This window comes from Acomys russatus, chromosome 12 (assembly GCF_903995435.1).
Source record: "Acomys russatus chromosome 12, mAcoRus1.1, whole genome shotgun sequence".
Lineage (NCBI taxonomy): Eukaryota > Metazoa > Chordata > Mammalia > Rodentia > Muridae > Acomys > Acomys russatus.
In genome coordinates, this window is record NC_067148.1 from 52,511,035 (window position 1) to 52,524,236 (window position 13,202).

Consider the following 13,202-nt stretch of genomic DNA (forward strand, 5'->3'; position numbering starts at 1 on the left):
TTTTTTTTTTTAACTCTTGTTGGAAAAACTAGTCTCCTGTTGAGTCTATGAGGCCTTAACATACTCTGTCTGTCCCTTCTGGAGTGGTCAGCAGATTTGTTTATCAATTTTCATTGTTTATTGTTTGTTTGGTTTCGACTTAATGTAGAGCCTCGTGCATGGTAGACAAGCACCCTACCACTGAGCTATATCCCAGCCTTAGTCATTGTGGAAAATAGTTTCTTAAAAATTTGAACATGTGGGTTGCAGGTGCCGGAGAGAGTGTAATAGTTAAGAACATTTCGGAGACCCTGGGTTTTGTTCCTAGCCTCTGTGTGGTGGTTCACAACTGCTTCTAAGTTAAGTTCAAGGGGAACTGATTCCAGTGGGCTCTTCTAGCTTCTGACTGCATGTGGTGCAGGTAAACTCAATCAGGCACACATATTTGTATAAAAATAAGTGAATAAATGTTTTTAAAAGTTAAACATGGGATTATAATTTCTGTTCTAAACATATAATTAAGAGAGTTAAAAACAGATATTGAAACAAGCACATGTGCACACATGTTTCAAGCACTTCTACTCAGGATAGTGAAAACAGTGGGAACAGACTGTATACATCTTTCGTTGGTAGTAAAGATAAAATAATAACCACTAATATCCATGACCATTCAGTATGGTCAGGCAGAGAGGACATGGGCAAGACAGGAGGAATGGAAGCTGTTGGAGAAGAAACACATGGACAACATCTGCCAGGAATTTTGATGAGGTCATCTTTAGCTTAATTTTTAAAAAATTTTCTTTTTTCTTTAATTTGTTTTGGCGTGTTTATTCCCACCTGCTGGAAACAGTTTGTTAAGAGGGGTAATGTGAGAGAGTAGTGGGCTGGCTGGTGTTAATAAGGAGCCCTCTTACCATATAGCACGGCCTACACAATATGTCTGCTCGATATTCTGCGCTCTTTGTCTCATTGCTACTTTAAGGAAAGTAGAGGAATTCACTGCTTTATTATGTGCCTTAGTTGTTTCAAAAACAAAATCTTGGTTATACTGAATCTAGAGAAGTTAATTCATAATAGTTTTATTTATAAAAGAAAAGTGGTACAGAGCAAAGTCCATCCATCCTTGTGTTGTGTTGTGGGGCTGAGGTATTCCTCAAGAAGGGCCTTGAAATGCATCTGGTACTTCAGGTCTTGTCTCCAAAGTGACTTGGGGGAAGGAGGAGTGAGAAGACCAAGGACAGATGAGGTTTCTGGCAGGACATTCCTATGTGCCACTGCAGTGGTGAGGACTCAGTACACCAGAGACAGAGCAAATCCTCATGCTAGCTGCTGACTTTTGAGGGACAGTGCTGTGTCACTCTGGGCTCAGCTAGTGGCTGTGGGGAGTCTGCACATGCAGTACAGAAAAGTGGCAATCTGTGTTTCTACCTTCTATCCATACTGTATATCCAAATTGCTCTAAATGTAGTAGTCTTGAATTATTATTATTTTAGCAATCTGCGCATTTGAGGAAAGCACTCCAGAGTTTGAACTGTATCTGGATGTTAGGAGGAAGGGAGCTTCTTGCAGCTACTTCTTGGCGGTTATTCACCCAGGGGCATCATCTCACACAGTGTGGTGGACTTCAGAAAGTAAGAAAGCTGATTCATTACATTTCCCACCTTAGCTCTCAGGGCTCTGAGCATTATTTTACAAGGTCTTTCTAAAATCATCAGACTTTCTCTTTATATAGTTGTGGCTTAACTTAGTTTTGGGGATGTGAAGATACTTGACTCAGTAAGTGAGCTGTGTTTCTTTAATTCATATTGTTAATGCGCCAGCAGCAGAAGCAGCATCGCTCTGAGTGCTTCCCTGCCTCAGGGAAAACAGATCACTGACAGGTCATCCTGAGACCCTCTTAACACTTACATTCTAAACCCCCGCTGAAATAAAATCATACATTTCCCGTTCTTCCAAGAAACTCAGCTTCTGCAGAAGGTTGAATGATTCAAGTGCATTCCTTTGAAAAGGTGTTCTAGTATGTACAGTGCGCCTTGCTTGCAGACTGCTGTGTGGTTTTAGTGTGTGCCATCACTCCCTACAGCAGCAGGAAAGCCATGTGGTGTGGCCTCTGACTTCACAAAGCCTTAGCCCTTTCCCTTTGTGCTTCTGTTTCACAGAGAGGAGTTATTTGAAGCCTCCAGGCTTATGACTAAGCATTAGGAAATGTGGGTATTGTTTCCCTTAGAGATAGAAGGTATCAGTAATGGCTGATAACAGGTAAATTTATAATTAATATAAAGCAGTCTACTTTAGTGTGTGTGTGCATACAGATGTATTAGATGCAGTTAGGCATTGTATTGATGGTGATTGATTTAAAAGGTAGGACTTTTAGCTGGGCGGTGGTGACACATGCCCTTAATCCCAGCACTCAGGAGGCAGAGGCAGGCGGATCTCTGTGAGTTCAAGGCCAGCCTGGACTACAGAGCAAGTTCCAGGACAGCCAGAGCTGTTACACAGAGAAACCCTGTCTCAAAGAAACCAAAATATAAAAGTAAAATAAAATAAAATAAAAAAGGTAGGACTTTTAATTTTTAAAAGTAGCCATTTACTTATATGACATATAGTCAACAATGAAGTGTGTGTGTGTGTGTGTGTGTGTGTGTGTGTGTATGTGTGTGTGTGTGTGTGAACTCAGGGCAAGTCAAGATCTGGTTGCATTTACTTATTTAATTTCACACTATGAAAAACTATTCTTTTTTGATTTTTAATTTTTTTATTATTTTTCTTTTTTAACATATACATTTATATTATTACACATGAATAAAATAAACTACACACAACAAGAAGAACCATGAGACAATCAGGAATTATATAAATGTTACATTCATAGTGATTTGGCTGTTTGTATTTGACAAACTTGAAGTAAACATCTTTCCTATTTTGTTGGGTCTAAAATTCTGAATGAAAATCAGTATCTATCATATCTCATCTCTATTAATTTAAAACATCTATCTCGATCTAAAAACATCTTAATCCCTAACCAACTAAGCTTAATTGTAAGACTAAACTATATGGTCTTCAACCCCATCAGAGACTTGAGAAGGGATAAAACTTAATTACCTGAGTGAACTGGAAGTGCAGGTTCAAAAATACAGAAATGACTGAGACAGTTTTCTGCCTGAACAGTCACCCAACACTCTCCATAATGTTGGAGCATCATCTTCAGCCTTCTGGCCCAATGTTTCTGACAGATGTATTTGTGAGGCAGATGTATTGTGAGGACTTGCTTACCCTATCTTAGCAGAGTTCAGATGTTGACTCTGCCTGCATCTAAGCTTGCCCATTTTTAGGCAGAATTCTGTCTGTGGCAGGAACAAGGACATTTTCCCCAGTGACTTGTTTGCCACATTTGAAGCCAACTCCATAATGAGGTTCTTCGATGCTCATCATCATCTTTGAGGTAGACTGAGTGTTGCCAGGAGTTATCTCTGGCTTGCTTAACCATTTTCCCCAAAATTTTTTGGCCCTTTCAAAGGTATTATTTGCCCTAATCAACCTGAAGAAACCTTAAGAGAATGATATCTCATTCCCTATGAGGAGGGCTGGGTAGGCTTCTGTTTGTTCTTTTGGCCTACAGATGCTTAGTTTCATTGGGAGTTGGTTATAAGTTATTATAGGTTGGACTCAGGGACATCTCTCTTTTCTTTTTCTTTTATAGGTAAGGAGTTAGGAGCTGAAAAGAAAAAGGGGAGATAGAGAAATATAAAGGGAGGATAGAACAAAGGGTGGATTATTGAATCTACTCTTCAACTCAAGGCCTTAATTGTTACTCACAAATAAGGTTATTTTTAATTCATTGGTATAGAATTTTGTATATAGATGCAAAATAAATGTAATTCTGATACATTGGTATAGGATTCAAGTCCAAGATTCTTCACACACATTATATATATAATATGTAATATAATATAATATGAGGTACCCATCTCACTCAATTATAGTACAAAGTTTACTTCCAATACCTTGAAAGTGGTGCTGCAGCCTATTTAGGATAATTAAGTAATACGAACTAGTTTTTAGTTGAGCAAATCATGGTCATGTCAAATACTAGTCTAATTTTATCACAAGAATATATATCCTAGGTCTAACAGATAGATATGAGTCTATAGATACATAAGGTAAAATAGTTAAATAAGGCCTTCAAAAGCCTCAGAGACCTACAGAACATGGTATCTATGTTTTTATTATTCTAAAGATTCTTTAACAAGACAAGAAAAAGTATTCTTAAATGAGATGTGAAGCTGATTCTACATGTGGAACTTGGCTGTCAGGGTTGGTTTTTCTCATCAGAATCTTGATAACATGAGGTGTTTTTTTCATAGCGCTGCTGCTTCTCCCTGCCTCCCTCCATTGCCTCCTTCCACTGGGAGGAGCTGGCACTTTGGCAGAGGATCTGCTCTCCCTGTCTTCCATGGAGCAAGCTCTCTACCTTGTCCTCACTTGAGGTGGGCGAATGAATGCTCTGCTATTCCCACCAGCAGCCTGGCACGTGCGCACCTCACAGTGTCTGATGGAAAGGAAGGGGGTTTCGCCTTTATTTTCTTTTAATCATCGTCCTGTCAGTAGGTTCAGCACAGGCTGCTGTGTCCGAAGTGGGCTGTACTTTAAAGCTGCACTGAATGTTAAACAGACAAGAGCTTGGCAGATGGATTTGATGGCCAAGTCCTAGAAATCAGGGCACCGGGTGAGCAGAAGCTGCCAGAATGTCTTGTCAATCCTGTTTGTGGTTTGATTGCTCATCTATAAATTGTAAGGTGATATTGCAATGATTATTAGTATATTCCTAAATCTGTCTATGTAAATAGTGTCTTTAACCTTTAGAAAGCCCGCTTTCACCAGTCATATGTACCCTTATAGTTTGTGACTTAATGTCAGCAAAGTGGGTTTTGAAATGATTTTCATTCCACATCTGTTTTACTTGTCAAGTAATTCTAACTCGTGATGTAATTCTAATATTACCCTTGAGGAAATGCTAAGGAGTTCTGATGAAAAGTTTTCTTTCCTAGAGTAGGGTACCCCAAGCATAAGTAGGGGCAACTTATGAATACATATAATTATTTCATGTGTAAAAAATGTTTTTTAATACTTAAATTTTTCTGAATGTTATTTGTGTGTATTTGAATGCTTTTCCTGTGTAGTTTTCAGTTGTGTTTTTCTAGTACCTGCACGCTAGAAGAATGCTTCCTCTAGTATATGAATGAAGAACACTGCCCAGAAGAAAAGTGCACAGGCACAGTAGAAGTGCCTGCTGCTTTTTTGTGACACTGTCATCACTGTACATGTGACAATAGCACTTTCATTGCATCTTTCTGTCAGTGGCTACAGCAACAAGGTGACCTCTCCAGCTGCTCAGAGCAGATACCACTTTCCAGAAAGGAAGAGGAGAAAAGGCAGCTTTCTCTGGAAAGTAGAAAACCAGGTCACTAACGTGTTCTCCAGCCCATGTGCTCACACTGGACACGGCCGTGCGTGCTCGACACCCCACTAGTGTCCTGGCTGGCTATAGTTTCTCTTCCTTAAGTTAGTTGTTACTTCTGCAGACTTAGGAAGCACCAGAAATAGATTTAAAGACCAACAACAAAACATATAAGTACAAACAATTTAATGGTGAAGACGACAGGCATGCTTTACCAAAGGTTGCTATATTCTTGTGTTTCAATGTTCTTTTTTTCTCAGGCCTTGTAGCATGATTTAGAAAAACATACTTATATCTCATGTTTGGCCTAAAGCTATAGAACAAATCCTCACATTCCTAAGGAGATCGCCGTTAGGGGATCCTCTTTGGTACAGTGGGAATAATGTGTTTCTCTAAGTGAATATTACATAAAATAAATGTATGTTCAAAGGTCCAACCTCTACTCACTTGCAAGTCTAAGCAAGGTTTGTGTAAGTTTTTCATTCTTATATATGGTCAAATAGTGATTTACCTGAAACCCTAAGCTAGCACAGCCATGTTGACCGAGGACATAATCTTATATTCTATTAGAAGATTATCCTACGTTGTTCCAAACGATTAATATTCATATGTTTATAGCTTCTTACAACTACTGGCTTGCTGCTCTTAGGAGAAGTAAAAGCGGTGGGGAGGGCACATGGAGAGGGACACAGTGAGGTTCAGAAACTATAGGGTTCACAACTCGGCAGGCCCTGGAGACAGAGGTGGTTGGTGAGAGGTAACAGTGAGCTTCCCTGCTGACAGGAAACAGCAGAGCTGCTGCACCCTCTGGCCAGCTGCTGAAAGATGATGCAATCCTGGGCTGCCAGCCAGTTCCTCCACACAGACCCATGCACTCTTCCCAACCTGGCCTACACCTTCTAGCTCTCATTTTCCTTCTTTTAAGTCTTGCTTGCTACACTTGCTCTGTTTGCAGTGGTAAAGTGGATCTGAAGATTTGAAAATTTAGAAGTGGTTTCTCTGTTGTAATATATGATAGTCAAATATACGTGGAAAGAGAAGTGCAGGCTGCTTGGCTTCTGTGAGCCCTCCACTCTTCCCAGCTGCTTTACTTGACACCCCCCCCCCCCCCCCCCGCGCTTCCCTGTGGCCCTCCCTTCCCTGTGGCCCTTCCTTCCCTGTGGCCCTCACGATCAGGTGAGTCCTTCGGAGACTTACCTCAGGTTACAGAATTCACGTCCTTAAAACATGATTTATGTGGTTCTATTCTTTACTATTTTTTCGTAGTTGAACACTCACAACTGTGTTTTTAGAGTCTGCATGCATGCTGCTTTCTTAGAGCTTATGTCTCTTTCTTTCTGTACCTATTGTTTAATAATTAAATGCTTTTCTTTGACTTTCCTTCATCTATGTGAATTTCCTTATTTTTTTCCAAGTGAAGACACATATTGAGGGACCAGAGAGAATGCTATGCACTTACATGTGTTATGTTGCAAAGCTTACATATGACATAGTTAGAAAACTGAGCTATGACCCAATCCCGAGTATTAAAGTTGTAAACACTCAGCAGCGTGCTGCTACTGATGGCTGCTTCTTATCCTCCCAGGAAAGAAAGGAGAGGCTGTCCAAGTTTGAGTCTATTCGTCATTCAATCGCTGGAATAATCAGGTCTCCAAAGTCAGCACTGGGCTCTTCAACGGTAAGTGTGGCTGACTGTATGCTGTCTCACAGTGGTCGTTGGCTCGCTTCCTTCAGGTTATATGTTTATGCTCACAAACAGAAAAGCTGGACCGGATTCAACTTCCTGTGTGCATAGGACTCTTTACATATGAATGCAGTATACCTCCAGGCAACATTTTTACAGGGAGGGTGAAAGTAGCCTTTTTGCAATGGATCTCCTTTATTGTCTGTGGACATCCTGGGCCACCATTGTGTGCTGGCAACCGAGGGTAGTATTTAACCATTTATACACACACTTTCTATACGTAATCTATTGTTGTAAAATTTACTAGGCACAGTAAGATATTAGCTGTATTAAGTATTGATAAAATAGAACAGTTCCCAACTCAGCCTATCATGACGGCTTTCTCAAAATATTGCACCATTCTAACTTCTGATGAAGATGCGAGGTGAAAGAATCCGTGCTGTGATGGGTAACTGAAGTTGCTATAGCAAACATGGTAAAGGGAACAGCATATTACAGATTTCTTCTATTGCAGGTATATAATTATGGGCTTTTCATGTATTTGAAACCTTACTAGAGAAATAGTATAAACAGGGAAACAACACTTTTTGTAATAGCTATGACCGTGTGTGTTCTTAAAATGTGTTAGTGTGTATTTCCATTGTAAAGAACATTTGATAGTAAAAGTAACCTGTTTGCTCAATTAATTGTCAACATTTTAGCATGGTTCACCATGATGGAGCACAGTAGAATATGAGTCACTCCTTTACCTTCTGTGTGTTCAAGCACGAAGTGCCCGAGCAGCCACTTGGAGCTGTCCTCTCGCGTTAGGTGCGGTCCTCTTCCTCCCTAGAATACGCTGACAGAGGCCCCGAGTTTTAATGCGAATATGATTGTTGCACACAATAACCCTGGGAATCTAAAAATGAATAGCTATTTAAAGATGACTTAATCATAACTTTAATTTTTTATTATGTTAAATGATGTTGTTTTTTATACAGAAAAGCCTTTTATAAATTTGTCACATCTGTGATGGACTTCTCAGAACATAAAGTTTATGTTTTCACACGCATGCCAAGAAGTTTCAGTGTGTTCGCCATGTTGCATACCATAATTACCATAGGGTACTGGAGTGGTTTAGCCTCTAGAAAAGAGCTGCACACGTCTTAGAAGATAGCCTCAGCTCCTGACATTTGCTATGCTGTGACTATACCTCTCACTGGACCTATCAGATACATAGCATCGTATAGCAACAGGCTTTCTGTGTTTACTTTTCTTCTCTTTTAGGGTTTATTCATGTTATACCGTGTGGCAGTATTTAGCTCTTTTTAAGGCTGCATATTCATATTATTTCATTGCATAGATTTTTTACATTGTTTGCCTGTTCATCGTCTGATAAAACTTTAATTTTAACTTCATATGATATCAAATCAGCATAAACTTTTCTAATAAAACTTTTTACTTTTGGCCTTGTATGAAGAATGATACTGTTAACATTTTTTATATTTTTCTGTGAATATGCATTCATTTTTCTTTTCTCTTTACCTAGAAGTGGAATTACTGGGTCATACAGTAGTTTTACCTTTATGTTTCTAAGGGGGCTGGTTTCCAGACTGGCAGCAATATTTACATTTCTAACAGCAGTATATATCTGAATGTTACTATTTTCTCCTATTATCTTCAATACTGTTTCTCTGGTTATGTGTTTTGCTGTTAACTTATTTTAAATATTCTTTTTTGGTTTTTCAAGACAGGGTTTCTCTGCATGTAGCCTCAGCTTCATTTTTTTTTTTTTTTTTAGTTGTTGTTTTCATTGTAAGCATCCAGTGGTTGTGGTTTGACACTGCATTTTTTACTTGGATTTTTTGGTGACTAATAATATTATGAGTTCTTCATGTGCCAATTGCCTACTCATGTTCTCTTTAGAGATGGTTTCCTTTATAATGTTTGCATGCTTAACATGTTTTGTGTGTTTTTCTGAGGTCCTGCTGATGGAACCCAGGTTTTCATGTGTGCTAGCTAAGCGCTCTACCAGTAAATTATACCCTCAGCTATAAGCTTCCCTTTTTTTTAAAGATGTTGAGTTGTATGAGTTTTTAACAGTGTTTTGGGGAAAAACAAGTCTCTTATCATATGTGTAGTCTACAAAGTTTTTTTTTCTTAGCCTGTAAGTTTGCCGTTCTTTTTTCTTGATAGTGTCACACCTAGTAACTAATTTTGATGAAGAAAACTATTACTCTTGTGATTTTGATGCCATGTATGAAAAGCACTATGCAGCTCAAGATGATAGCAAAAACTTGCCTTGTTTCTTCCTAATATTCACATGTGACTTATGTGTTTCCCTTGGAATGCGGAGAGGTCTACATTTATCCCTCTCCACCTGGAGGCACCCCTGCTTAAAATATTTATAAATCAGCAACTATGAGCTCTATTTCTTTATATAAAATTTGAGTTTTAATGTTTAATTTTAGCTAAAGTAAATACACACGCGCGCATGCGCGCGCACGCGCGCACACACACACACACACGAAATGAAATGAGTTGCAATTGCGTTCTTAACTGCCATACCCATAGTCTGCATGTTTTCAACTGAATGGTTAAATTGTGGCGATGCCTGCAGAGGGTCCAAGGTATATTGTGTCTGGTACATCAGATGCTGCTCTCCGTTGCTGGGCTTAGGGTCATAGTAGGTGGGATCCAAACAAGTGCTCTTTAGCACAGGATAGGAGCCAAGTAACACCTCATTAGTGTCCCAGAGCCTGGAAGCAGCTCCACGTCAGAAAGCTGTCACTTTGCATTGAGAACTGTCCCCAGGCTCTGCTTCTAAAGCCAGACAGAGGTGTTGGGCAGCATTAGTTGCACACCTTGAAAGCGTCCTGGCAATCATTATGGTTCATTTGGGTTGGAAAGCTTTCAAATCATATTAAAGCTACCAAGACCTGGTCCAGCCATGTCAGGAGTGCCATTCTTTTCTGAAGGCTCTTTTTTGTATAGACTTGCTGCAGCGCCTGGCTGAGCAATCCCATGTTCCGTGTCTCAGCAGCCGTGAGCTGGTTTTACTGATCTGGGTGCTGTGTGATGGCCCTCTAAGTGCAGTGCTCTTGGAAAGCATCCTTTAAATTGGACTCATATAAATCCTGATCCACATTATTGGTCTTTCATCCAGATAAAGACTAAAAGTTTTAAATTAGTCTTCTATTACTCTTAAGGTCATAATTTACCCCCTTTTCAGTTTTAAAATGTTAAAAAGAAAGTAGCAAGGAGCTATAAATGTTTTGTGTTATATCATAGCCATATGCTAATGTCTTCCACATAGCCATGTTAAGAAACGTCATATTTATTCTCTGAGTTGCAAATTTTGAATGGCTTGTATTACACATAATTTTCAAGAAGGGCTTATTGAGGTTAATTTTGTACAATTTTTATTGTAGGAGACTTAATCTGGTTTTTTTTTCATGTGTTTGTTCAAAATATAGGCTGTTGAAAATAAGAAACAGATTATTTCACAATTCCTGTGTTCTATACTGAAATTTGGCTACATAATGATTATTGTAATGTTCTCCTCACAATTTTAGTTGAAATGTGTGATATAAGATTACCAGAGACTGCAGTTTCACTGGTGAAAATGTGCTGTCATTAATATTCGGGCACATTTTCTAAACAAAATGTTTATTTTCTTAAACACAAAAGACAAAATGCAACAGTGATAAATATTCTCTCAGGATGATTTCCTTCCCAAACATAGTTTATCTTCAAATCTATCCATAACTCCTGCCATATTAGTTGAACTTTGTGTATGAAACTCCGTGTTTGAAAGCTTGAAAACTTCACGTTCCAGACTTGCGGAGTTGTCCATACTCTTCCAGGTCTAGGAAAATGGCGGTTATGATGGGGGTTGGTTAGCGGGGAGAACAGGCCCTGGCGTCCTTGCTTGCGCCACCGCTCTGCCTCAAAGCCCTTTGAGAACGACGTTATGTGAATTCCTCATCTTTGGACACTTTGCTGTTGAAGAGGCTTAGAAATAGATTTCTACTAAAGTAAAAACTTGGACTAACATATTTAGATACATTGTGATAAATGTGGAAAAGATACTCAATTTTTCTGATTACCTTCTTGAAAAATTATCAGCTCCTGGTATCAGTTCACAAAGAACATTTTGTGGGTTTCACATTCACACTTAAACGCAGTGTTTGTTGTCTTGTTTACTGGCAGTTGGTGTGTTGTGTTTTATCGTTTTCATTATTGTCAGCTCTAAAAGAAAAAAGGCTTAGAACACAATTGCCACAAAAACTGTCATGCCATGTTTGATTTAAAAAATGCAGTTATCATAAACGGGAGAACAACCATGAAAACGTATAATATCCTTGAGGCCTGTGTGGGGCATTGTCTTTTTATCCCCAATAAAATACATCTTGCATAATGGCGTGTTGGGCTTGGGCTGGTGTGTTCTGGACCTCTGCAGTGGTACAGATCTGAAGGCTGTCTTCCCGCTAGCTTTCGTTTACTACCTAGTTACCGTCAGGTTTGTAATATAAGCCTCTAAGTCCTCATATGTGGATGTGTGTGTGCTTGCCTCTTAGGTATTGTGTTTGCCGCTTTCCTTAACTGTACAAAGTGCTGGGATCAGTGGCCGCTGAGGCCGAAAGGCTTAGTTTGGCTCATTGGTGAAAATACATACCCAGCTCTCGCCAGCCATGAAGGAGTGGGGAGTCCGTTCCAAGGCTCTGCCGCCAGATGGGCTAACTTCTTCTTCCCCATCCACGGTAGCCTGAGGATGGAGAATTCAACAAAGGGCTTTTGCAAGACATTTTAGGTCCAAACTATAACTTTCCTATTAATCCTGATTATTTCCAATTTATAATTTATTTTCATGAAGATTATTAATGCTGCATTCTGAGAACCATAATATTTTGTGTAAAATATTATACTTTACCCATAAACTATTCTAACAGTATGGGGCAGTTTAGTTCCTGTGGATGAATAAGACACAACAAAACTGTAATCACCACATGTAGGCTTTCCGCTACCATTAGTTTCAGGAATTTTAAGGCATTGTAGCCAGCTCTTACATAGTTATGCTACTTGGTATGAACATTTGTCCCTCTAAAATAATAGATGACTTGCTTTTCTTTCTGTGCTCCTGGCTTATAATAGTCTCCCCCATGTGTTGTGTTTGCATGCTGCTGGGTTTCTTTGATGTTATTTCTCCCAGGGTTTTATCTACCATTGTTTTGGAAAACCAAGACAGGCCACAGGGCAGAGTAACTGCTTGGCAGAGGGGAGGAGAGGAGGGGGTGAGAATGGCTAGTGAGGCAGCTTCAGATCGCGCCTGAGACCTGCCCTACCTGCTCTCATGCACAGTGCGCAGTGTGTGTGTCCATAGGTAATCAGTACAATGAAAGAACAGGGTTAGTGTGTTTGTGATAAATTTCTCTGAAAATATTTTTTTCATAATTTTTCTGGCTTATGATTATAATAATTATATTTATTTTGTAATAAGGGTATAAGACTAGGGACTATTAACCTTAAGTGCTAATGCCCCTATGCATGATGGGAAAAAGTATCAAAAGATAAGTATTTGTGTTAAACTTTAGCCCTGGTACTTCAGGGAACATTTTCTTTTGTAATTGTGAAAATGCCAGATTTATCATTTAATTTTTAATTGTCTAATGAAGCATATGTAAGAAGTATTTATACTTGCAATGAATTTTACCAGAGAAAAATAAGGTTTTTTTTTCCTAACTTAGTTTCTCAAATGCTCTTTTAGTTCTCTGACATGATCTCTGTGAGTGAGAAGCCCCTGGCGGAGCATGACTGGTACCACGGAGCTATCCCCAGAATAGAAGCACAGGAGCTGCTCAAGCAGCAAGGAGACTTCCTGGTGCGAGAGAGCCATGGGAAACCTGGTGAATATGTCCTTTCTGTATATTCTGACGGACAGAGGAGACACTTTATCATACAATTTGTTGATGTACGTTTCCAGTCTAGTTCATATGTATATATTGATGTAGTCCATTGTGGGGGACTTGTAATGTAATGATGGATGGTTTGTGGGAGAAGCTTGCCACACTATTAATTTAACATTAATTTTTCCTTAATTCC

The 13,202-nt window shown here is 39.2% G+C and overlaps 1 protein-coding gene across 9 annotated transcripts in view; it reads left to right on the plus strand.

Annotated features, from left to right (window-relative positions):
• Nucleotides 1–13,202, plus strand: part of Fer (FER tyrosine kinase) — a 302,445-nt gene that overhangs the window by 135,098 nt on the left and 154,145 nt on the right. For 7 of the 9 annotated variants that reach the window (XM_051154426.1, XM_051154423.1, XM_051154427.1 and 4 more), the window contains 2 exons: nucleotides 7,023–7,115; nucleotides 12,868–13,071. In XM_051154426.1, the coding sequence (XP_051010383.1) occupies nucleotides 7,023–7,115; nucleotides 12,868–13,071 (297 nt within the window). The remainder of the gene's footprint in view (nucleotides 1–7,022; nucleotides 7,116–12,867; nucleotides 13,072–13,202) is intronic. The other 2 variants (XR_007831493.1, XR_007831492.1) reach the window with 1 other exon arrangement.